The sequence below is a fragment of the Panthera pardus genome, unplaced genomic scaffold (genome assembly GCF_024362965.1).
Source record: "Panthera pardus isolate Hobbes unplaced genomic scaffold, ASM2436296v1 HiC_scaffold_12, whole genome shotgun sequence".
NCBI lineage: Eukaryota > Metazoa > Chordata > Mammalia > Carnivora > Felidae > Panthera > Panthera pardus.
The window spans coordinates 69107381-69134969 of record NW_026526677.1 but is presented as its reverse complement, the minus strand read 5'-3'; the positions used below and the strand labels follow the sequence as shown (position 1 = coordinate 69134969).

Sequence of the window (27589 nt, the reverse complement as noted above, 5' to 3'; positions counted from 1 at the left end):
CATACATTGCATAAATAGCAACTCAGGACAATGATGAAAAACGTCTACATTCCAATTGATGGTGCTATCTTTAAGGGTCTGCCATGTTTAGAGATGAAAGAAGACACTTCAGAATCCAGTGATGAGAGAAGTGTTCATGGAGTAAGTGCGATGTAAAAATGATGCTAAGAGGTAAGTAGGATTGGGCTAGACTGTAAGAAAAGGAAGGACATTCTAGGCAAGAGAAAAAGAATGAACAAAAACATGAAGTCAGGGAAGGACAAGATGTGTTAGAAGGACATAAATAGACAATTTTGCTCAGAGAAGGAATCTATAGGAAACAGTGACAGATGAGGTTACAGACACAAAAACATGTGAATATTAGGCTAACAGTTTACATGTAATCCTGTAGGCCACATGTTGCAAAAACAATATCCACAAGCCAATGTTTACCCACTGACATGGGTTTTTTTTTGGCTCCATCAGCATTTTTTGCTTCAATGTCAATTAGTGTGTTGCCTACAAAGCAATAATCTCCTAAAGGAAGTTTCCAAAGGGTGGCATGGCAACCCCTAAGGATCCCTAGGATCCTTTCTAAAAGTCTTTGAAGTCCTGGGATTTTCTTCATATGCTTCAACCAACACAAACATATCATAACAGATTAAATGAAGACACAGATATGAAAATCCAGCCACCTTATATTAAGCCAAGTATCAAAGATGCAAAACTTCCATTCTCCATTTTTCATAAAAATTATTATTTATGCTAACATGTCACCCTATCATGTTAAATGCAACCCACTTCATGCATTTACATTATCTGACTGGACCCTGTAGGCATATGAATTTTGACCTCTTTAAGTAATGGGGAACCAGCAAAGAGATCATAGTCTAAAAGCCTGAGAGTCAAAAAGTGGTTAAGATGAGATACAAGATTCCAGGAATAGAAGATATATGTTAGAAACAAGAATACAGTAATTATTCATGATTCTAACTTTATTTATTTTGAGCATAGAAGTCACTAAGCAATATGGCTGGGCTACCATCAATATGGTAGCAATATTGGCCTACCTCTGACGCCTTCTTTGCTTGGATGGTCTTTTAATTTGCACTCCTCTTGTCCATTCATTTCATTTTCATCTTCCTCTACAATGGTCTCCATAGGTGGTTTTTTGTCCAACTTCTTGATCTCAATCCTAGAAACAAGCCACGATGTTTACTGCACTGGGCCTGAATAGGTGAATGTGTGAACTCTCAATCCTTAGAAGCAACCCAGCTAGCTATCTGGTTCTGAAATACACCCACTTCTCTCAAGGGGGCAAGTGCTTTGATTTACTGAGGCTCTCTTTCAGGCTAAGTTTGGGAGCCAACCAAGACCTTCCCTCTCAGTACTGAGGCCTCAAAAGCAGCTCTTATCAAGATAAATTGAGGGATTTAAGCTTTGGGTTTGGTCTCAGTTTGAACCCGGCTGTCTTTTCTAGTTCTGTAACCAGATGCATAGAGGTGACAGTGAAAGGTGGCTGTTGGATGACTTAAAGGCAAAGATTCACAGCCTGGTAGGCAGAGACCGAAATATGCCCAGAAATAACCACTCCTCCCTCCTTCTTTCTCCTCCCCACAGCTCCATCCTTTCCCCAGGCAAAAGTGAGGGACTTGCAAAAGCACAATGGGGGAATGGATGTGTTCAGCTGGTGTATGTAGTTGTAGGTTTTCTGTGGTCTCAAGTATGGAGTGCTGCATTAGAGGTGTAAGCAGGAGAGAGGGCAGTGGGGGAGGAGTGGTACTTCCAGTAAATTCAGGGACCAAACTTCACATGAATAAAACATCTACAACTATTTTGAGTATTTGAGTTCTCCGGTCCATCTCTAGGCTCTCTAGTTAACAGGAGCTTCCATCTCTGTTCTTGACCCATTGCAATTATTTCCCTCCTGGAATGCTTCAGCCAAAATATGTCCAAGGGGGCAGCCAAATTTGCCTTCCAAAATGCAATCACAATAAAATTATTTTGAATCCATTGATTTATTTTTAATGAGTAAGGCAACATGGTACAATGGAAAGAATAGTGGAACAGTCAGGAGCCGTGGTTTTATTTCTAGCTTGGCCACTCAGTTGTTTGTCCATTTCATCCACAATATTAAGGGTCTAGACTAACTAATCTCTAATGTTTATTCTGACCCTCACACTGATTTTGAGGTATGTCATACAGTCCTTCCTAGAGGGGGTTGTTCCAAACCAACTAACACAGGAGGATGTCACAGATTTAAAAACCATGAGAAAATAATACTCTGGGAAGCTGGTTGTTATTCCCCCAACTTCCTCCACCTGAAAAGCGTAATAGTTAATGGCATAGCAATTAAGATTAAGAACATGATTAAGGGTACACAATGAGTGAGTGACAGCTAAACTGGGGGAAAAAAAACCAAGTCTCCTGACTCCTATTCCAGTGCTCTTTTTTAAAAAATTTTTTAAATGTTTATTTATTTTTGAGAGAGAGAGACAGACCATGAGTAGGGCAAGGGCAGAGAGAGAGGCAGACACAGAATCCAAAGCAGGCTCCAGGTTCCATGCTGTCAGCACAGAGCCCGATGCAGGGCTCAAAGCCACAAACCACGAGATCATGACCTGAGCCAAAGTTGGACACTCAACTGACTGAGCCACCCAGGCGCCCCCTATTCCAGTGTTCTTAATACTGCACCATGTTGTTTCACTTATTAAAAGAAAAAAAAATTAAAATTACAATTTTGCACCTCTATAAAATGGATAAAATTAAATACACATCTAAAATAGCTAAAGTGAAAATTAAGTGCAATAATATTGAGAAAGTGCTTAATAGCATCTGACATCTACAGTAGTAAGTATTCCATAGATGACAATTATTATTATTATTATTATTATCATCAGTATCATTATTATAATCATTGTCAGCAGCCACCAGTAAAACCCACTGCACTCTTGGGATAAAGTTGTTCCTTTATTCTACCTTATCTCTCTAACCACTTGAGTGGTAAGAATCAGAGCTCAGACAGGTGAGCTAGACTGCAGAAAGAGAAAGCTAGTTCAGAGGAAATGATGGAAGGTAGAGGAAAGCTCAGAAGATGAGAAGAATTGCACTAATATTGCAGGGACTAAAATTGATGGGAGGTAGTATCAGAGTTTCTAGGGAGCTAAGAGTAGTTTTAAAAATGAATAGTCTAGATGGACCTAGAGGGTATAATGTTAAATTAAATAAGCCAGACAGACAAAGATAAACACCATATCATTTCACTCATATGTGGAACTTAAGAAACAAGACAAATAACAAAAGAAAAGAAGAGTCAAACAAAAAAGCAGATTCTTAAATACAGAGAACAAACTGGTGGTTTCCAGAGGGGAGGTGGGTGAAGGGTGGGTGAAATAAAGGGGATTAAGAGTACATTTATCATGATAAGTATCAAGTAATGTATAGAGTTGTTGAATTATCATAAATAAAAATAGTCTAACTGGCCATTGCTTTCTAACTTAACTACGGAAAGTGTATGCAACAAATCCTTCTTTGCTGGAACACTGAAAGAGAGAGAACACTAAAAGGAGCATGAGCCAGAAAAGATGAGAAACACTACCCAATCACATTAATAAATCAACAAGGATTGCTGTGCCTGGAGGAACCTGTGGAGCAAAACACTGACCTTGGAAATGCACACCCACACTTGGATTGCTTCTCTGAACTCTCTCTGCTGGACAACACGGAGTCCACAGTGCCAGGCCTCTGGAGGACAGAGAAAGAGAAAGGTTATGCTTGGGGCAGTGGTCTATGACACATACAAATCAAAGCTATAGGCAGTCTCAGAGGCAAGGCTACCATGATACTCTCTATTGTTATTTCTTATTTATTTATTTATTTATTTATTTATTTATTTATTTATTTATATTTTTTTAGTGCTTAAAGTCTAGAGCTTAAAATCCAAAGAGGAATTATCTCATTTATCACCCTGGATAGTCCCATACCAATTCCACTGATGCTGCCTTTTCTCAAACCATTTCCTCTTTGGAAATTACCTTCAGAGTTGATGGCTTCTTTTATACATCTTTAAAAGGAGAGCTGACTTATTTGAAACTATGAGGAAAATGAGCAAGGAAGCCAATTCCACTCTTGACCCAAATAATTCTAAGAGAAGGGTAAGAGAAGGGTAAGAGAAGGGCTTTGAAGTCACGTGGATTCATGTTCACATCCCCACACTGTTAAGTTATGTAACCTTAAACCCTGAGTATGTGGGGATAACAGGATCTAATTCATAGAATTTTTATGAGGTACTGTATGTAAGTGGCTGGCACATAATAAACACTCAACAAATAGCAGCTATTATAACTATTATCACATTTTACAGTAATGACATTATTACATTATACTAGTATAGAAATCCAAAATTATTTTTGGAATGATATGGTTTACAAAAGGCTTTGAAGGGAATTTGCAAAAAGAAGTTTTAAATATGGTTCCAGCAAAAGCAGCATCATTGAAATAAACCTACAGCTTCCCAAGAGAACTACTCTGCAGAACAACACTCAGGTTTAAGTTATGGGACATTTGGGGGAAAAGAATCACTCTCACCACTTTATAGCAATTTCCCAAAATGTGATTTTTAAAAAAATTTTTTTTTTTACATTTTATTTATTTTTGATAGAGAGAGACAGAGCACAAGTGGGGGAGGGGCAGAGAGAGAGGGAGACACAGAATCCGAAGCAGGCTCCAGGATCTCAGCTGTCAGCACAGAGCACGACGAGGGGCTCGAACTCACAAACCGCAAAATCATGACCTGAGCCCAAGTCAGACACTTAACCAACTGAGCCACCCAGGCATCCCCCCAAAATGTGATTTTTGCTGTTAACAAGCCTTGGATTAACCAAAAGTTCCACGATTCATGATTCAGGCAGTTAAAGCAGACTTCTCAGATCCTTTAACATGCCAGTGTGTTTTGTGCTTCTGTCCAGGAGGGTGATATATGCAGCAGCCCTCCATCTGCTTTGGTCTCCAGATCCTTTTTTCATAGAATATCTCTCGGGATGACTACTTCTGGAAAATGCTCCTTCAAAGTTATGTCTTAGAGTGCAGCAGGCTGTCCTCTCTTATGACCATGTTATTAAAGCTACAAAGTTCTGTAGAATCCCTGAAGATTAGAGATGGGCCAGCACTTTGGCCTTGCTTCTGCTGTATTTTCATGGAAACGGGAGGGTGATAGCTGTGTGTTTCCACTTTACATACACAGGGTTAGTGCCTATCTTTAAAATCCTACATGAAGCCAGATTGTGCAGAAAACACCAAGAGCTTCATTATGCACAACTCTTAAATCCCCATCCCAGAGCTCCATGAAAGAGGAAATTAGAGAGTAGAGAGTAGAATTAGACCGTATTTATAGACTTTCATTTTATAGCCTTTCACTTAAAAATCAGGCTTTTGCTCTATAGGACCCAGGATTTTATAACATTCTATGATAATATAATTCATTTGTACCAATTTTCTTCATTCTTAAGGCACACTAAGCATTCAGTTAGTCCTGGTGATTAACTGTTTCACTACCTCCTTAAACTCTGCTATGTCCAACTTAGCATGAAGGTCATACCAGCTACTGAATAGTTAATAATGATGGGGTCAATTGTGAAATTTCTTCCACAGTATGGCAAATTAAAAGCTAAAGATACATTTCCATGACTCGATTTATTGTAGTCATTAAAATAAAATACCATAAGGACACCTAGGTGGCTCAGTCGGTTAAGCATCTAACTCTTGATCTTGTCTCACAGTTAATGAGATCAAACCCTACCCCGGGCTCCATGCTGAGCATGGAGTCTGCTTGGGATTCTCTCTCTCATGGTCTCTGCCCCTCCGTTGTTTGTGCACTCTAAATAAATAAATAAATAAATAAATAAATAAATAAATAAATAAATGCTACAACCAGCCAAAAAAAAAAAAAAAAGAGCCATTAGGAAGTCTGGTTCTACCACTTATTAGCACTCTGATTTCAGGCTTCCCACATAATCTCTCTGAACCTCCATTTTTCTCATTTGTAAAATCAGGATGATAATAATGCCAGTTTTATAATGTTTTCCAACTCAAATGAAATAATAGATATGGAAGAATTTTTAAACACTATATGGTACTATAAAGTATTCAGAATTATGAACGCTTTTATTACTATTTATATTTTTCAGTTGGCATTGACTCGAAACTTAAAGTTTCTTTGCCCTTCTAACCTTTTTGTTAAAGAGTTAACCATCTATAAAAAAGCATTTTTTTTGCACTTGGGGTAAGTGCCATTTAAAATACATCAACCCAGGGCGCCTGGGTGGCTCAGTTGGTTAAGTGTCTGACTCTTGATTTCAACTCAGGTTACGATCGCATAGTTCCTGAGATTGAGCCCCACATCAGGCTGCATGCTGACAGTGTGGAGCCTACTTGGGATTTTCTCTCGCCCTCTCTCTCTGTCCCCCCAACTTGCTTGCCCACGCTCTCTCTCTCAAAATAAATAAACATTTAAAAATAATAATAAATAAAATGTCAACCTGAATTTTTCTTAATAATGACACACAGGTAATTCAAAGTTTTGATTGGGAGAGGGGTGTGGAGAAGGAAAACATTAACTTACATTTGTGAGGGCTTCAGCCAAAGCCCCAGTTCCATCCATTTTACAAAGGAAATCCTTATAAAATCTCATCTTCACTTTGCCGCCTTTAATCATGAGGATCCCGATTCCTTTGAAAGTAAACTCCACATTTGGTTTGATGGAAATGGATCGTGATAAAAAAAGCAAAGTTTCTTTCACACAGCTTTCCACTGTATCCCTGCTAAATGGACCCTGCAGGGATATTGTGACAAAATTAAGTGGAATAACTGGAATATCACCTAGAGGAGAAAGACAGGGTGGGAGAAAGGAAGTGTAAATTACAACAAGGTCATGTCATATACACTCACAAATAATTATCTGATTCTTAATACTCAAAAATAGAATTGTCCATGTTAAGTCCTTAGTTGTACCCTAACAGTAGACAGTAATCAGTACAATTTTCCTCAAAAGTATATATTTTGCTCACAATAAGAACAATTAGGTTTCTAAGCAAATTCCAGACGAGCTTTTGATTTTCCCTTGGAGACAATGTAATAACTAACTGCATTTCTTCATCAGAGGGTTTTCTGAAGTTTTCAGCCCTCTTATCTCTCAGGACATACTGTAGCAATACACTTGTCTGTCTCCTCCAATTATCACATCATTTTTAAATGTTTATAAATATCCATAAATGTCAAGTGTTTTGAAAAGATAGTTCAGTAGATGTTACCTTCAAATGAAAGTGTCTTATCGGAGGGTATCAGACTGGATAACTTGCTTTTTCTCCCTAATGAATCCCTAAATGACATTGCAAAGGAATATGGTATATCTAGCATAAAAATAAGATAGGGTCTATTCCACAAGAACAGATCACCAGTCAAAAAAGGGGATAAATAACAAAGGCGATCAAGATAATAAATCCAAAAAGAGGCAGCAACAAGATCCACTAATAGAGGAACAGGATAGAAAGAAGAACATTCTAAACATTCATTGAGCAAGCATTAATTTATAGCTTTCCAAGTGCCCAATGGTGCTGGATGATGAAGATTAATATCTGCAAAACACAAGCTTCCCTATATCAGCCATGATCTTCTGTACAATTTGATGGTGATTCTATACCACCTCCCTCCATTTTTTTAATGAAGTTCTTAAAAGAAAATGCTATATTGCCTGCCTATGGATTGTTCCCTCCCATTTATCCAATGTCTCTCTTCAATCTGTCTTCTAGCCCACTTACTTCAGTAGGGACACTATCATCTCATAATGGACAAGCCAATGGATACATTGCAAATCTTAATCTCATGACCTCTCTGTAACCTCCATTGACCGTGCCCTCTCTATGCTCTTGTATCCATGGCACCACTCTTGGTTCTCCAATTTCCTCTTTTTTGGTCTCCTTTGCTGATTTCCTTCCTCATCTACTTCTGATAAGATGGTGTTTTGTTGTGCTGTTTTCTGTTGTTGTTGTTTTTATTTTTTTTCAACGTTTTTTATTTATTTTTGGGACAGAGAGAGACAGAGCATGAACGGGGGAGGGGCAGAGAGAGAGGGAGACACAGAATCGGAAACAGGCTCCAGGCTCCGAGCCATCAGCCCAGAGCCTGACGCGGGGCTCGAACTCACGGGCCGCGAGATCGTGACCTGGCTGAAGTCGGAAGCTTAACCGACTGCGCCACCCAGGCGCCCCTGTTGTTGTTGTTTTTAAACAAGACTTTGTCCTTGTCTGTCTCCTTCTCTTACTTTATATCTTCTCCTAGGTAAATTTTTCCAAATCCTGACCTCTAGTCTCCATCCCTCACCTGAGCTCTGGAACTACCTCCACCTACGTATCCCTACAGGAATTTCAAATTTAACATGTCCAAAAGCTAACTCATTACTTTATCTACCACCCCAACCTGCCTCCCCCCTTGCTTCCCTAAGGTGTTAATGACAAAAACGTACATCTATTTTCCAATAAATCGGAGTCATGCTACGTACCTTCCTTCTTCTTGCTACCCACCAGTCTCAACTGGCAGCCAAATCCCATCAGTTCTCCATAGGAAATATCTCACAAATAGATTCCTTCATCTCCCTCCTGATTGCCACTGCAATCAGGCTCCTACCATATTTCATCAAACTGCTATAATTAAAAGAACTATCCTCCTAAATTAAAAACTGGACTAGTACATACAGTTCCTTGCTCAAAAACTTTCAATGGCTCCCCACTGCCTATAGGATGAATCCCAAAGTCCTTATCATACTGCCTATAGCCCCTTACAACTTAGTTGCTTCCAACCACTTTTGTCTTAATTCCCTCCAATTGCCTCCACAATCATATGCCTTGGCCACAGAGAAATACCTTATTCTTATTCTTGAATTATTCTCATTGTTCCTGAAATATCTCCCACAGCTTCTATGCCAGCAAAGCCCTATCATTCTTTAAGACCTCCTGGTATATGTCATCTTCCTAAGCCTCCCTGAGCAAAGTTAAGCATGCTCTCCTCTGGGCTCCCCTACATTCAATCTAGTTCTGACCAATGCTGCTTTCACAGCATTTAATCAGGTTGCAATATTTGCTTATATATTTATCTCCCATGCTAAATTTTGAGCTCTTCAAAGCAAGGACCATGTCTTGATAATCTTTAAGAACCAATGTATAATGTTTAATTAATTACCTACTTAATTAATGATGAAGACCCATAACCCCAAAGCTAAACTAGAGACAGAATTGTTCTTGTGAATTAATTCAATCATATATATTTAATTCTGAAATTTCTTCAGCCTTGTAAAAAAATTAATTATAGATCCAAGCTACTTTTTTTGGACTATACTATGAGATCCAAGATGTTTTTGTTAAAAAAAAAACAAGTTGGCTTTATTTTCACTTTAATTGGTAGGTTTTTGATGAATTGGGGTATTCTATGCCTTCTGTCATAAAATTCTAGGTAAAGATGGCTGAAAAGTCCATCAAATCTACCATAAAGATCATATGCATAATGAATTCTAAGTATAACTTGTTGGTATTTGGTTTCCCAATATTTCATTTTTTGGTGGTAAGTTACGCTGAAAATTAACTTTCAGGGAAGTTACCATAAAGGCCAGTTTTAGCCTTTTCACCTGCTGACATTTGGGGTGGACTGCTTCTATCCACGTAGGAGTGCAATGCAAGAGGGGATGATAAGGAAGGTTAAAATGAATACAGCCCAGAAATCAGGAAGGACGTCCCCAAAGGCCTCTAAGTAACCAGGGGATGTGTCACCAAGTCTACACACCAAAGCTGGAAGGTAAGTAAGCATCCTCTGTCAGGCACCATGTCCCTTTAGCTTATCACTATATCTCAAGTGCCTGGAACAAGGCCTAACACATAGTTGGCTCTCAGTAAATATTTGTGGAAAGAGGGAAGAAAGGAAGGGAGGCAGAAGGAAGGGAAGGGGAAGGAGGAAGGGAGAAAACAAGGGAGGAAGATTTTAGGGTGTGAGAGGTATATAAGGTATTCATTAAGTCTTTATGGAATCATTAGCCTCACTTCTAAGTTTTAATAATGTACATTATATATGATAGAACACAGTTAGTGATCTTTTTCATAGCTAATATGGACTGTAATTCTAATTACAGTCCCTAATTAACTTTTTCTCTATAACCACTTTTAATTTCTGAGGGTCTAAAAAAATGAACAAAGGCTGTATAACTCTGTAATGTGGCATGTAAGTGTGCCTTGATATCACATCAAGTCTTCCCATGCCTGCCTCTTAAGCTACTGAGGTTTAAAATGTCCTGCAGGAAGACTGTCTATCATTTCCCACCTTGGCCCTTCCCTCTTCCAAAGGTACCAGGTGAAAAGTGAGCTGAAATCACAAACTGATAAAGCAGCAACTGAACAAACTTTGCCCTTCCATTTTCATTCCCAGGCCAGTAACTTTCTGAGAATGTCTTAAATATTGAAAAGATTTACCAGGAATGTATGTTTTGTTTTGTTTGAGTTCATGGATCCGTACTAACTTCTCTGCCATGATAAATATGGGTCTCTGAATCAGAATAAACTTGTTGTTTCCCACGTCAATTTTTTGTCTCGTGAAAGTAAAAGTTCCAAGCCCTGGAATCTGAACACCCTGAAAGAAAAAGGAAGGGGGAAAAAAAAGAGCAACAATCAGAAATCACTGAAGAGGTAAGGAAAAATAACCCTTAGTACCGCTATTCAAAAAAACCCATGAAAACAATTAAGCCTTAAATATTCAATGATTTCTAAACTCTCTTCCAGCTATAGTATGTCATGATTCTAAGTTCTCATGTAAGTATAAAATGTAATATATTGATCTACAATGCTTCTGACATCAGATCCTGCATCTCGATTACCATTCAAAGGCTGTGAGGACTAAGATAATTTGTATGGATGCCATTGCTACTTTTAATCTATATTTAAGATTCCTCTTATCCTAAATCGTGGGAAATTCTGAATTTTAATCATTTACCATTAGAAAGAAGGAATTTAAAAAGCTGTAAGAATCTCTGCTTTCTCATTCCTTCTTTTAGGTTTTGTCTCTCACTTAAAACCAGACAATCCAGCATCCAAGGCATCTGCTGCAGTGTAGTGATCTTGGCTGAGGGGTAGAAGCCAATGCTTTTGGCTCTCAAACTAGGCCTCTGTCTCCCTGGAAATATCACACCTCAAGGGTTACAAACTCAAATGCCTACAGGCACCACCCACGAAAGAACGCAAGGGAATGAAGGTAGCCAGCCAGAGAGTGCAGTGGCTAGAAAGTACAAACCCCATCCAAAGGGAAGAGCTCATTGTTGGCTCCAGCCAAGTGTCATCATGCAGGAATGGAAAACTGGTGTTGTTAAATCTGCTGATTTTTCAAGAAAAGAGAAACAAGTCCAAAACTTTATATAAACTCTCCAAATTTTAGGTTGGTGATGACTACTTCAAATTATCAGACCAAACAAGATAAGTTTGAAGGACGAATTCAGCCCATGGGTTGTCATAATGGGACCTGTGAGTAGGATATAAAAATTTCACAATTTCCCAGCTCCCTCCAAACTCCCCAAATCTCTGTCCAGTTCCATGGCATCCAAACTGAAGTCTGGGCAAAGTTTCTCATTTTTGGCAAGATGAGTTCAATCCCAGATTGTCTTCTTGTATTTCAGTTAAAACCCATTCCCTGCAAAGAGGCATGGCAGGAAGCATTACATCCTTCTATAGCAATGCCAGAAACTATCAGGTCACAGATCAACAGAATTCATCTAGTTCCTCTACATACATCCAGACTGGTCAGTGATCTGCTTGGTATCACTAGAGAGAACTTTTACAAATTCATTACCTAAGAATAAAATCCATGTTTGTTAAATCTACTATCTGTAAGTCATAGTGTGAGCATCATAAAATCACAGGACTGAAAGTCAAATTGAATAGCTCTAAAATCTGTTATTTTGCTCCCAGCAAAATTATACAAGACCAAGGAAGAAAGATCCTTTGGACTCTTGCATTAAACTTAAAGTATAAATCTTGCCTTTTGTAGGGATAGCTGTTGTTGCACAAATTCTGACACATTCCCCCAGATAGCAGAGACTTCTGAAATTCAAAGGAAATAAAAAATAATTGATGTAAGCACTCATGTGATAGTATCTAGTGCTAATAAATAAAAAAGTAAATGTGAACTGCAGAATCAAACAATAGTAATTCCTAATTAATTTAGAATTAACAGAAAATAAGTTCATTCCCAAAAGTTAATTTTCCTAGTAACTAAAGCTTACCATTTTACATTCCAAAAATGTGCTTAAAAATAACAATAACAATAAATTTTTAAATACAGTCTTTCTAGGATAAAGAGAACTCTGTCGCACATTTCCTTTTATTCTTTATAGAAGTGGGACAGAGTTCCTTTTATCCTATAAATAGAGTTAATCAAGTATAATCTAGTCTTTTCTTTTTTTTAGTTCTTTAGATTCTAGTTAGTTAACATAAAGTGTAATATTAGTCTCTGTTGTATAATTTAGTGACTCAACACTTCCATACAACACCTGATGCTCATTACAACTGAGCTCCTTAATCTCTATCACCTATTTAACCCTACCCCTTTTTTCTTAATGACCAATTCAAAAAGTATTTATTGAGTGTCTACTCTGTGCCCTCTGAAACATAAAACTTTATTCTTTTTTATTTTATTTTATTTAATGTTTATATATTTTTGAGAGAGAGAGAGAGAGAGACAGAGCATGAGCAGGGGAGGGGCAGAGAGAGGGGGAGACACAGAATCCAAAGCAGGCTCCAGGCTCTGAGCTGTCAGCACAGAGTCTAACATGGCACTTAAACTCTGGAACCAAACTATGAGATCATGACCTGAGCCAAAGTCAGACACTCAATCAACTGAGCCACCCAGGCCCCATATTTTATTTTAAATGTTTATTTATTTTGAGAGAGAGCACACATGTGAGTGGGGGAGGGGCAGATGAGGGGCAGTGGAGGGGGAGAGAGAGAGAGAGAGAGCGAGAATCCCAAGCAGGCTCCACATTCAGCATGTAGCCTGACACAGGGTTCAATCCCACAACCAGTCACAGACTGACCTGAAACCAAGAGTGGGTTGCCCAACCAACTGAGCCACCCATACACCCCTAAACCTTCATTCTTATGACATTCTTTAACACAAAAGTAAAGCCAAGCACCATTAAGGCATAAAAGGCTGCTGTCTGGGCATTAAGTGTCTCTGTACTTCTTTCATTGCTTAATTCTTTGTTGGGGGCGGTGGGGGGGTGGTCTTTATAGAGATTGTGTGTGTGTGTGTGTGTGTGTGTGTGTGTGTCATCTTTCTCCACAACTCTGCCCAGATGATAACTCCATGACAGCAGAGACCTAAGTTGCTTTGTGCACTGAATCTTTGTGTACTATCAACCTTGAGTAGCATGTAGTAGTCTTTGATATTCTTTAAATGCCTTAGCCCATATAACATTATTACTAAACCCATAAAACAATATATTCTTTTTAAATTGAGATTCAGTTTGGCACATAATAATAGTGTCAGGTGTACAACATAATGATTTTATATTTGTATATATTGCAAAATGATCACCATATTTTTGCTTAAATCTTGACTTGCTTTTCATTCTCATTTGTTACTGTTAGACTACCAGCTGTCACGTCTCTCTACTGCTAGTGCTCTGCAGACCTGATCCTAATTTACTGCTTCTGATCTGCTTTGTTTTTGCTTTCAACAAATATACTAATATTATATCTAAAGTAATATTTTTAAAGTTTATTTATTTTGAAAGAGAGAGAGGCAGAGAATCCCAAGCAGGCTCCACACTGTCAGTGCAGAGCCCAACACAGGGCTTGATCTCACAAACTGTGAGATCATGACCTGAGCTGAGATCAAGAGTTGGTCACTTAACCAAGTGAGCCACCCAGGCGGCCCTAAAATAATAATTCTTGACAACAGACCTTTGGGTAGGGACCCAAGGGGCTTAATTTGAATCAGTGCATAGACTTCTTACTATCTGTTTTGAATGATCAGAGAGGGGTCTTCTATGTTTTTCTTGTTCTGAGCTGTTTTCCAAAAAGGAACTGTGGTAGAAAAATAAGTAGTTGCCAATAACTAGGGTTAAATACATGATATGAAGGGATACTCTAGGTATAACTAATATTTAGAAGTACTGAAAATTAAGTCTGTGTTGACATCTCCACTCCAAACCTAATTATGTGTATTAAAGATACTTTCCAATGAACTCTGTGCAAATCCAGAGTGTTATGTTTTAGTTTTCAGAATAAAAGATCAATAACAGGGTGCTTAGGTGGTTCAGTCAGTTAAGCATTCGACTCTTGATCTCAGCTCAGGTCTTGATCTCAGGGTCATGAGTTCAAGCCTCACCTTGGGCTTCCAGTGTGGAGCCTACTTTAAAAAAGAAAAAATCAAGAACAGTGACATTTACCAGGTTGCCACTTTGGGATATGGATGCAGTTGGTGGCAAAAGACTAGTTCTTTCCCCACTTTGGAAATTGCTTGATTTATTGGTATAACTTTTATTTCTAATGGTTTAAACTACTACCTAAAGCAGGGAAATTGTACTTTTAATTACAGCATGTCACGGTTATAAATATTTTTATTACTATGCCAGGGGAGGAGTAGTTTGGGCAATGAGAAGTAGCAGTGAATGATTCTCATGGGTATCTGGGAACAAGTTGGGTGATGGAAATTCACTCACCCACCAAGGAAACTAGGGCTACATGCTACAGTGAGCCAGGTGAAAAGATCCTACCCTTCACTCTAAATCACAGATACACAGTTTATTATAACCAAGTCTTTCCTCTACTCTGCTCCATCCTACTGTATTCCCCATTCCTCTCCACCACCATAGACAAAAGAATTCTACTTCTGGCTGCTAAGAACTAAGAAGGTCTTTCAACCAATACCAATTATATACTGAATTAAATTTTTCATCATGAACAAAAATGTCATTAATTTGCTAATAATACAGAATCTCCATATCCAGATTTACATGGAGACCTTTCAAAACTATGAAGTCAAAACTGTTAAGTCTTTTACCCAGGCTCACAATATGCAGCTCAAATTTCAGGAAAACAATCTATACCAAGTGGAAATGATTTAATTAGAGCCAGGAGAAACTATATAGCTTGCAACCAAACCCTAATGAAAAGACTTGACTGAGCCTAGCTGGAAATTTGAGGATCATCTTTCTTCATTTGAATGATATATTCAAGACTGCCATGTTGTTTTATTCTATAGAATCTAATGGGAAAAATTATATAAAAGCAGGGTTTATTATTCTAAACTGAGATTTGCTATTTTTTTAATGTTTATTTTTGAGAGAGACAGAGCAAAGCAGGGGAGGAGCAGAGAGAGAGGAAGACACAGGATCCAAAGCAAGTTCCAAGCTCTGAGCTGTCAGCACAGAACAGATGTGGGGCTCGAACCTATGAACTGCAAGATCATGACCTGAGCTGAAGTTGGACGCTTAATCAACTGAGCCACCCAGGCACCCTGAGAGATTTGCTGTTTCTTACTGAAGAAAAAAGAAAATATGCACATCATTCCCTTTGGGAAGTTGTAGGTTCCTGCATTTCAATTGGAATAGATTTGAAAATTTTACAAACAATGATTTTTAACTTTGATTTTTTCTGACATCCCAAAGTCAGAGAGGATATCACTGAATTGTCAAACAAGAAGAATTTTAATCCAGTCTAAAAAGCGAATTAAAGATATGCTACTTTTATGTTTTAGAGAAAACTGGAGTTATTATTTATTTTAATCAAATATTGAAATACCTAGAATCATTATTATAAAGAAATAATCCCCAGACATACCTTCTATACTCAGTTCAACCATCATTTGACTTCAAATTCTAAACATTTTATGCATTCAAACCATATTTTCAAACACAGTGCCAGGTAGCAAGAATGCTACATTTTATATATGATTATTAGAAAGAAGTGTCCATTATGTAAATTGTAGAATAATATATGCTTGAAATAAATACTAATACCAAATATAAGAGATAAGCTCCCTTGACTTTATTAGACATCTTCTTTTTAAAAACAACACACACACATTTTTTAAAATGTTTATTTATTTTTGAGAGAGAGCATGAGTAGGGAGGGGCAGAGAGAGAGGGAGGCAGAGAATCCCAAGTAGGCTCCCCGCTGCCAGCACAGAGCCCAGTGTGGGCTCAAACTCATGAACCATGAGATCATGACCTGAGCCAAAATCAAAAGTCGGACGCTTAGCCAACTGAGCAACCCAGGTGCCCCATAAGACATCTTTTAAAATTAAAATACTGGCATACAAAACAAAAAATTCAAGAGTGATTTGAACAAAGAAACATATTCCCAGAGCATAGGAGCATAGTTCAGTGGAAAGATCAGTGTGTTGCACTGAAGACATGCAGACTTCCTGCCTCTGCAGATTGCTAGCTATGTGGTCTTCAATAGTTTTGCCCAGTCACATCCACAAAACGATGACGGGACCTTCTAAGTACTATAACTACATAATACTAAACTTTGGAGAAACATATGAAAGCCACAGGACTTAATACATACAATGATGAAAAGTTAATTTATGGGCTTTACTGAGATTAGAAGTTTATCCTCATCTCCTTTACAAGGGATCATTTGTGAACATTAATAAGTAGTCACTTATTAGTTAATAGTGATTTTAATAATGACTTTAATAATGATAACATTAATAATGACTTCTGTTTCTGTCATTCAACCAGTAAAGCTCTTGCTGAGGTCACCAACAATCTCATCAATAAACTCAATAGATATGTTTAGCTTTCACCTCGCTGACCCTTTAGTCATATCTAACAGTGGTGACCACTCTCTCCTCCTTTAAGCACCTCTCTTATGGGCTTTTGTGACACTCCTCTCTCCTGGATTTTCTTCCTACCTCTCTAGCCACTTCTTCTCATTTTCCTCAACTCAGCCATTAAATGTTGGGATTTCCAAAGATATAGCCCTAGGCCTTCATTTTTCACTCCATATTCTGCTGCAGCCGTTACATCTGTGCCCAGGACTTTAATGACCACCAATATGCTGATGACTCCCACGTGTTTGTTTAGATCCCAGAAACCCTCCCCATTTTAAGGTTCTTGACCTGTGTATCCAACTACCTATTTGGATACCTCACAGAGACACTTCACTTGCTCAAAATCAGGATCTTCTTTCCCTTAAATCTTGCCCTGTATCCAGGGATTCGATCTCAATGACTGCCACCTTCATCTATTCAGTTATATAAGCCAGGAACTCAGAACTCATCCTTGCGACTTCCTTTCTCTCTCACCCTCCATGCTCAGCCCACCACCACAATCTCTAAATAGCCTTTCAGTCTGTCTACATCTCTCCATTTTTACTGCTACCAATTTAGACCAAGCTACCATTCAGTCTCATTTAAGTTACTGTTATAGGTGTTCTTGACCCTCTAATTCATTCCCCACTTTGCAACCAGAGCAATCTTTTCAAAACACAAACGTGATCATGTCATTCAACTCCTCCTTTACCTCCATGCTAGAACACTTAATGGCTTTCCACAGGCTTAAAATCAAGGCCACTATCCTTAATATGATTTACAAAGCCCTGATCACCCGACTCCTCCCTTTCTGTCCAGTCTTCTTTAGAACACTCCAGCTTCTGCACTTACAGAGCAGCCGTATTGACTCTCTTTCAATTCCTCGGTCACACCATGCTGTCTCTCATCAATGTGCTCTTGTTATTCCCTCTGCCAAGAACTCTGTCACCTCCCCTCCACTCCCTATTCCACTGATCCATTTCACCTATTTAACTGCAACTCATTCTTCACATCTCAGCTCACGTCTTCTTTTCTTCAACAAATCTTGACACACATTCCCATCCTCAACCACAGTAAAAGTTCCCAGTGTACCATGCACCTCCTCCTCGGTAGCACTTACTAATTGAAATTATTATTTATTTCTGTGATTATTTGGTTAATGTATATCTCTTCCCAACTAGACTATGTAAATTCCAAGGTTTTTGCTCATCGTCAGTTCTCTAGTGTCTAACACAGTAGGTTCTCAAAATTACTTGAATGAATAAATTATATGTAAATTTGTAAATAAGGCAAATATTTTTAACCCATAAAACCATTATACTTAATGCTTCTTTTATAATAATTTTAACAGGAAAAAGTAAGAGTGATGCAGGGGAAAGAAACGAGGCATCTACTCCTATTTATTTTGTCTTCTTAAGTCATTTGGTTAAAGTGTAGGCAACGTCCCTAGGTCACAATGACTTGATAGTAATAATAGTTTCCATTTCTGGAGCACCTTTCTTCCCAAGGGTTCCCAATGCTTACAAACAGATCTTGGTGTCACTCTAGAGTGACTCTTCTAAGAAACTACGCTTTTGATCAAGCCTAGTAAGTTTCTATGAGAAGCTGTCAGGTCTTCTTGCAAACACCCAGTTCCTTTTATGACCATCTCACTTTCTTAACACAACCCCAAAATATCAGGGGCAACAAAAGTAGCCATGTCGTTGCATGAAGTCTGAGAAGGACCCATTTGGAGTGGTTGTTTTTAGCTAACATTTAATGAGCACTTATTTTGTGCTAGTCCCCAGGCTAACACATTATCACTTTTAATCAAAATCTTCAGCTGGCCCCTTTCCCTCATTAACACGATCAATAAAGGAACTCTATGGGCATCCAATGGGAGCCTGCTGTGATTACTAGCTGGTTGCCAAGATAACCTGGCCACTCAGGGGATGGGGAAGGAGGTTTTCTGCCTGCCCCCAAGCAGGTGAAGATTCAGCCCCCAGAGCCCTCGCCTCACTTCACTTACCCTCCTGGCTCAGCGACCGAAGAGTACGAAGAGTGCGCAGCACCGGCTTGCTCTGGTCCCGCAAGGAAGGGACGATGGTGTCCAATATGTTGGTATTCATTTGGTTCGGTGCTGAGTCCTTGACCGGTCTCTTTTCTTTCTTCATTTGAAATCTGTACAAAAGTGACTTTCCTACCCTCAAAGCCCTTCTCTTCAGAGCTTTGGATGTACCTTAAAAATAAAAACTACCAAATATCGATTTGTGTTTTTCTAACACCTCCTTTCTCGCCGTCCCTTCCCACCCCGTACTGGCTCTGAGTGGCTCCCACCCCAGGAACCCCAAGAGCTGCATTGCACCAGTATGCAAAAATCCAAGCGCTCAGGGCCACCGAGTGAGAGCGTGCGCGAGGCCAAGAGCAAGAAGATGGGACTGAGGGAAGGTAGGCCAGCCGCAGGGAGGCCGTGGTGTGTTGCTAGGACGCAACAAAGGCTTGCTGCGTCGCTAGGGTGTCAAAGCATGGCCTTGGCCCCGCCTCCTATGTTGGGTAGAGCCCTACGTAGACAATGGGATTCTGGAGGGGCAAACAGCGAGGCTGGGGAGTAACTTTTTTAACTGTCTTTTCCTTCCCCTCTTACCCTGGGCAGCGAAGAGAATTGATCGCTTTTGTAACCACCTTGGACCAATTGGAGAAAATCTTTTAACCCTAGAAACGGACATTTGAGTCTCCGGATAAGTTTGACTTTGAGTCGGAATTTCTTTCTCGTCTTTGGTTTCTCCTGGACTCCCCTCCTAGAAAATGGAGAGCCGGAGGACTAAGGAGAGAAAAGAACTAGCAAGAGCTGATGTTTCTGTAATTACAGTGATTTTTTATTCCCTATACACGGCATGAGTGTCATCCTGCAGAATTGTTTTAATACCCTCCCCTCTGCTAATAATTACCCCAAAGCGAACACACATGTAAACTCCACCCAGGTCAAGAAATAGAATCTTGTATCCATCACTTACTACTCACTTAATATTAGGCAAGTTACCCTACCCGCCCTGAGATTCTCTATGGAAACTGAGAGTTAATAAAACAAAAGTGACACAAAGAATTTCACCAAAGTGTGTTCTGTAGAATACTAACTACTTATGGCATAATTAACAAGTGGAAAAAAGAAGGGAGAAAGAAAGAAAGAAAGAAAGAAAGAAAGAAAGAAAGAAAGAAAGAAAGAAAAGAAAGGAAAGAAAGGGGGAAGGAGGGAGGGAGAAAGAAAGAGAAAAAGAGGAAGGAAGGAGGGAAGAAAAGAAAGAAAGGGGGAAGTGGGGGGAGAGAGGGAAGGAAGGAAGGAAGGAAGGAAGGATGGAAAGAGAAAGAAAGAAGAAAGGAAAGAGAAAGAGGGGGAGGGAGGGAGAGAGAAAGAGAAAAAGAGGAAGGAAGGAGAAAAAGAAAGAAAGAAAGAAAGAAAGAGAAAGAAAGAAAAAGAAAGAAAGGAAAGAGAAAGGGGGAGGGAGGGAGAGAGAAAGAGAAAAAGAGGAAAGGAAGGAAGGAAACAAAAAAAAAGAAAAGAAGGAAGGAAGCTGAGACAGGGAAAGAGGAAGACAGGAAGGGAGGGAGGAACAAAGAAAAGGAAGGAAGGGGAAAAAGGAAGGGGGAGGGAGGGAAGAGAGAAAGAAAAAGAAAGAAAGAAAGAAAGAAAGAAAGAAAGAAAGAAAGAAAGAAAGAAAGAAAGGAGGGAAGGAGGGAAGGAGGGAAGGAGAGGAAAGGAAAGAAGGAGGGTGGGAAGGAAGAAAGGAAGGACAGGGGGACTATCAGCACTGAAATGCCTCATTCTCCCTCCAGGCATTATTCCAGAAGATACTATAAATCTGTTTTGCCTGTGTTTGAACTTTCGGAATTTATATAGTATGTGTTATTTTGTGTGTGGCTCTGTCACTCAACATTATGTTTGTGAGATTTCTCCATGGTTTCTGTACTAGCAATTTGTTCATTTTCATTGTTGCATATGTATGGATATGGCACAATTTGTTGATCCATTCTGCTGTTGAGGGAATATGTGAGTTATTTCCATTTGGGGCTATTAGGAATAATGTTGCTGCAAACATTCTTGAACAAAACTTCTGATGCACATACATATTCATTTATGATGTGTATATATAACTAAGAGTAGATTACTGGGTCATGGGAAATGCAGATTTTAACACATAATGCCAATCAGATTTCCAAAGTGACTGACTCTTGCAATGGTAGTGGGGAGGAGAAATTTTTGGCATTTACTATGAACAGAGACCAGGGGTCCCTGATGGTCCGCAGTGTATAGGACAGTCCTGTACAGTGAAGATGGTTCCACATTCTGCACTGTGTTTGAATATCTCATCAGATTTCCATGTAAGGAAAAAAAGGCTATTTATGAACCTAGAAAAAAATCCACTTTGCATGTAAATACAAAGAAGTTTCTGCTTAATTTCACTATCACTTAATTTCCTAGAAATTCAAAATCCAAGTAAACTGGGGGAAAATTACACCTTTTTTTTTTCAGGATTTAAGGAGAATTCTTCACTATTTAGGAAAACTGTAATCATCACATCAATGCGGATGGTAGCTGAGTAGCCAACACATCTCAACCAGGCTGCGTTTGTAGCTGCAGCATTCATAGTGATTCTTTCTGTTGGTATAAGCATGTGGTAACTTCCTCTGCCTTCCAGCATAGTCATGCCTGGACATATATGCCAAAATACATATTATTTTACTATACATTACTTACATTATGCAAGAGTTCTGACTTCATATTCATTTTTAAATGGTTGGAGTAAATAAGCTGTGCTATCCATAAACCTCATTTCAAGATGGTAACAAGGCATTCAGATAAAATACTTGTTATGAAAAAGAACCATTGTGTCTAATAAGACTGAGAACTTCTGTGCTAGAAAATGACAAACTCCATAACTCAGCCTTTCTCTCTCTACCTTAAGAACTAGGTTTGGGGCCTTTCATAAGCTAATTTCTTGAGGAAATAATTTCTTCCCACTCTCTCTTTTACACCTGCCTTTTGCCCTTGGTCTATGATGGTGTTTAGACTTCAAGCACTTGTCTTTGCAGAATAAGCTGTCTCAAATCCTTTGGGGAAATAAGCAGGGAATATTGTTGAATGGATCAGCAGTAAACAATGGGCAAACTTTTGTGACAGTTGTCTTGACAACTGCTGAGTCACCTAATTTTTAGTGGTCATATCAGCATTATTATTCAATCTTAAGAAAATAATGAAAGTGTAGAAATACATTAGTTTCTTAGAATAATAGATTAGATTGAGTTAAGCATGGTGATGATGCTTTTAGTCTCTCAAAAAGTTATCTTCAGTTTCAAAAAATGAAGTGATTATGAAATGAAATCATTATGAACAATTGCTAATTATTAGTGAATTATAGATGACCAAAGGTAGATCTACAATTGATAAAGGCAAAGACCTTTCTTTCGACATCTTTTCCTTTTACCAAAGGTCTCCTGCCAAAAGAAGCTGTGGAGATACATGTGACCCAATGTTTACTAGCAACTTTCAATGAACTATAAACATTATATATCCTGAAAAAACATAACCTTTAGTTGGTAACAAAGCTCAGGCACACCATGCAATTCTACTAGTTAGGATTTGCTCTTTGGATATACCTGCATGATACAAACAAAGATATATGTATATGTAACATTATTTGTAATGCTAATCTTAGAATTTAAGATAACTATCACAGGGAACCAGTTAAATTGTACAATGTACTTTGGAATACATTTTGAAGAATTTGCTTAAAAGAAAGCTGTAACTTTATGTGGTGATTTTTAAAAAGTTTCAAGATACATTAAGTGAAAACTTGTTGCAGAATAGTATTAATAATATGATACTACTTGCTTCAAGTATGCATACACATATAAATATGTATGTATATTCATATACATGTTTATAAATTCATAGAATATTTGAGGAAAGATACATAAAAGTATTAGCAGTGATTATTTCTGGATAGTGTGAAATCCTGTGTGGAGAGGGAGGAGTTCAGAGAACTTTTATGTTCACATTTCTCCTTTATTTACTGTTTAGACATGGATTATCTTAGTAATATTTTAAAGGTAATTTGCCATAGAAAGAGAAACAGAGGACAGAGAGAGGTACTGGCAGAGTGCATGGATTTATGAAAAATACTGAAGGAAATAAACTGGGCCAATATTTTCCAAAGTACTTTAATATACACATACTTTTCTGTAAGCTTCAACTTGCCTTGTAAAACCCACACTAAATGAGCAGTTACCTTTACCCAGACCCCAAAGCATACACAATATTCAGTGGCTCATATTAAGGGCCACTTGGAAATCTGTTAAAAAAGAAAACACTTGTGGGGCGCCTGGGTGGCTCAGTCGGTTAAGCGTCTGACTTCAGCTCAGGTCACGATCTCGCAGTCCGTGGGTTCGAGCCCCGCGTCGGGCTCTGGGCTGATGGCTCGGAGCCTGGAGCCTGTTTCTGATTCTGTGTCTCCCTCTCTTTCTGCCCTTCCCCCGTTCATGCTCTGTCTCTCTCTGTCTCAAAAATAAATTAAAAAAAAAAAAACACTTGTAATACTCTTGTTTTCATATTATACAACACAGAATAAGAATTTGCAATAAATAATTTAACCCACATCTATTAGGTATCTGATACGTGTCATGTACTTTGCTAGTTGGTAAGAGGAATACAGGAGAAGAAAATCCCCACACATGAGAAGTACACAATTCATTTGCCATTTGACAAATATTTATTGAAGAAGGTTCTGGGGCACCTGGGTGGCTCAATCAGTTAGGCGTCTGACTCTTGGTTTCAGCTCAGGTCATGATCTCAGGGTCATGGGATCGAGCCGCGCATCAGGCTCTGCACTGACAGCGCAGAGCCTGCTTGGGATTCTCTCTCTCTCCCTCTTGCTCTCTCTGTCTCTCTGCCCCTCCCCTGCTCAAGCTCTCTCTCTCTCTCTCTCTCTCAATGAATAAATAAACTTAAAAAATAAAGAAGGTTCTAAAATCAGGAAGAGTTCGAAAGTCAAAGTGCAAATTGAAAATTCAATCAATGGGCAAAATCACTCTAGAAATACCTTCTGAGGAAGGCCCTATGTTAGAGATCCACATAACATCTCTTGGTTTACAGACCTAATACAGCCAGTTTTTCCTCCAGCTTTAGGTCAGATCACTTTCTTATGATCATGTAATGAAGCAATTGGCTTATGATTAAAAAGCAGTCTTGTCTGAAAAATTCAACCAAATAGTGGAACTGCACTCAACACTGTCAGATGCTTACACTATGACAGATACTGGGGAACTGAGACAGACTGAAAATGCACCAGATACATATCTTCAATCCCTTGCCTACTCCAGGGCTGCTTTAAGAAGTGTACTTGTGGTCGCTTTCTACCACATTAGCTAAGATGGAACTGCATTTCCCAAAATACCCTTCTCCGTATGATTCTATGTGAGGGTTAGTAAAAAGAGACATTTGTGTGAGATCTGAAAGGCAGAAGTAAAGCAGAAGACATTTTTGTGCTCTGAAAATCATTGTAGAGCCTGGCGCTGATCTGCTGGCTCACCATATAGGCACAGGCCAGCAGCCTGGCTGCAGCTCTCTGGCTCCCATCAGATCTTCTCTGTTAGCTCTTCCACACTAAGTGCATGTTCATCAGTGTGGCCATAGGCACCACCTTATCCTACAGATGACATTTATCACTGAGGGTTAGATACAATGAGAGACAAATGCAAGTCCCAATTTGTCCTCACAGGTTCTAATTTGCCCTCATGGGTTCCAGCTTTTTCTCACCAATCCTAAGCTATTTTTATTCTCCCCCATTTCATGACCATCTTTCCTTCCTGACTGTTGTCCCTGCTGACTTCAGGCCGAACACCAGACATAGACTGCCTAACCGGACCTTACAATTATGTAAGGGCTAATGACCATAACAATCCCATATTCTTCATCATTCATGGGGCTTCTGCTTCTCTGACTAAACCCTAACTACAGGACTAGTCATTAAAACTGAAGTGTTTACATTTAAATTACAGTAAAACCTTGGTTTGTGAGCATAATTCATTCTGGAAACATGCTTCTAAACCAAAGCACTTGTATATCAAAGTGAATTTCAAGAACCATTGGCTCAGTTCTGATCATGTGATGTTCAGTGTCATGTACTACTCGTATTGCAAGACCTCACTCCTTTATCAAGTTAAAATTTTTAATTTCTATTTGTTAATGTTTATGTTTATTTTTGAGAGAGAGAGAGAGAGAGAGAGAGAGAGAGAGAGAGACAGAGTATGAGCAGGCAAGGGGCAGAGAGAGAGGGAGACACAGAGTCCGAAGCAGGCTCCAGGCTCTGAGCTGTCAGCACAGAGCCCAACACAGGGCTCAAACCCACAAACCATGAGATCATGACCTGAGCCAAAGTCAGACACTTAACTGACTGAGCCACCGAAGTGCCCCTATCAAGTTAAAATTTATTAAGAATATTTGCTTGTCTTGAGGAACACTCACAGAACCAGTTACTCACAATCCAAGGTTTTATTGTATTCTCTTCAGCTTTACTTAGACTTGACATGATATAAATTAAGAGCTTGCATACTGCATCTCTATTATAAAGACACGCTAACCCTCATATTAGAGGTATGAAGACAATGTAATGGGAGTACAAGACAAGGAACATTACTTAAAACTAAGATGATTTGTCTGAATGCCAAGCAAAGAGATTTGGGATTTATTTGGAAGATGTAGATGTTTCCTGAAGGCCTGGGAATAAGATGATGGACTGATCACTCACAGAGTATTCTATTCTCCATATTTCATTACATGGCATAAGGAATCCATATGTCATATGGCAACTAAAGTCAGAAAAATTGCTGAGGGAGATGAAGGAAATCTACCAAATGATTAAACGGATAAGTGCTAGCCATGGGAAGGCTGGCCACAGGATGATTAATATCACTGACAGTGACCACTGTTTATAAACTTTGACAGATGACGTGGCAAAGATGCAACACAACTGAAAAAAAAAGGTGAGTTAGTGTGACAAATGAGAATATTTTGAGCCTAAGCTATGAAATGATAACCCAAGGAAGAAATAGAGCAAGTCTGATCAAATCAGACTATTTAAAAACAAATCAAGTAATAGCACACTATCACCATTCTGCCTGGCCTATCTACAGGATAAAAGTCACACAATAGGACTTTCTCATGTTTAATAGATGTGACAAACAAATAGATGTGTTTAATGATGACAAATACTAATAGAAGTAATTTACATTTTTTTTTTTAGTTTATTTATTTATTTTCAGAGAGAGAGAGCACAAGTAGAGGAAAGGCAAAGAGAGGGAGAGAGAATCCCAAGCAGGCTCTGCACTGTCAGCGTGGAGCCCAATGTGGGACTCAAACCCACGAACCATAAGATCATGACTTGAGCCGAAATCAAGAGCCAAATGCATAACTGACTGAGCCACCCAGGTGCCCCAATTCCCATATTTTTTTAACTTTATTTTGAAAGAGAGAGAGAGTAGGGAAGGGGCAGAGAGAGAGGGAGTGACAGAATCCCAAGCAGGCTCCATATAGTCAGTGTAGAGCCCAATGTAGGGCATGACCTGAGCCAAAATCAAGAGTCAGATGTTAAATGACTGAGCCACCCAGGTGCCCCCAATTCCCATATTTTAAAAGAAACAATGGGAAAAAACAAAATGAGAAAGGGTTTTTGGCTTCCAAAAATTCTAAACTTACAGTTATTTGTCCAATTTTACCATTATATTATGCCATTCTACATAGGCAAAACAAAACGTATATTCTACAAAGGAATACTTCTTGATTATTTTTTTAAATGAAGACTACTGATCAATAAACAAGTTCTGAAAAGAACTGAAATGTAGATGCCTTTAGGCAATGTGAGTTAAGTTGGTTAGCCAACTCACCTCACACAGTACACAAAGATTAATTTAAAATGGATCAGAGAGCTAAATCTAGAGGTAAAAACTATAAAGCTTCCAAAATAAAACATAAGAGAGAAATTGTGTGATCTTCAGGTTAAGCAAATATTTCTTAGGACATAAAAAGCATGAATTATAAAAGCAAAAATGTAATAAATGGGACTTCATCAAAATTTAAAAGTTTTGCTCTTCAAAAAACACCATTAAGAAATGAAAAACAAAGACACAGGACAAGAAAAAATATTCACATTACAAACATCTGGCAACTGGCATACAGGATATATCTTTTTCCCTCAAGTTTTTATTTAAATTCCAGTTAGTTAACATACAGTGTAATATTAGTTTCCGATGTAGAATTCAGTGATTCAACACTTCCATACAACCCCTGGTGCACATCATTACAAGTGCCCTCTTGAATCCCCATCACCTATTTAACACATCCTCCCACCCACCTCCCCTCTAGTTACCATCAGTTCATTCTCAATAGTTGAGATTCTGTTTATTGATTTTTGTCTTTTTCTCCCCCCATGTTTGTTTGTTTTGTTTCTTAAATTCCACATATGAGTGAAATCGTGTGGTATTTGTCTTTCTCAGACTTACTTCGTTTAGCATAATACACTCCAGCTCTATCCATGTCATTGCACATGGCAAGATTTCATTCTTTTTTATGGCTGAGTAATATTGTAGTGTGTGTGTGTGTGTGTGTGTGTGTGTGTGTGTGTGTGTGTCACATCTTTATCCATTCATCAGTTGATGGACATTTGGGCTTTTTCCATAATGTAGCTACTGTTAATAATGGTATAAACAATTATAAACATAATAACGCTATAAA

The 27589-nt window shown here is 38.7% G+C and overlaps 1 protein-coding gene across 3 annotated transcripts in view; it reads right to left on the bottom strand.

Annotated features, from left to right (window-relative positions):
* Window positions 1-19233, bottom strand: part of CCDC81 (coiled-coil domain containing 81) — a 38021-nt gene extending 18788 nt beyond the window's left edge. The window contains exons 1-6 of one of the 3 annotated variants that reach the window (XM_053900172.1): window positions 18836-19233; window positions 11302-12104; window positions 10488-10644; window positions 6599-6855; window positions 3644-3723; window positions 1050-1174 (exon numbers count right to left, since the gene is read on the bottom strand). In XM_053900172.1, the coding sequence (XP_053756147.1) occupies window positions 1050-1174; window positions 3644-3723; window positions 6599-6855; window positions 10488-10545 (520 nt within the window). In that variant the 5' untranslated portion in view covers window positions 10546-10644; window positions 11302-12104; window positions 18836-19233. Of the gene's footprint in view, window positions 1-1049; window positions 1175-3643; window positions 3724-6598; window positions 6856-10487; window positions 10645-11004; window positions 11282-11301; window positions 12105-18835 lie in introns of those variants that run through there. The other 2 variants (XM_053900173.1, XM_053900171.1) reach the window with 2 other exon arrangements.
* Between the last annotated feature and the right edge of the window lie 8356 nt (window positions 19234-27589).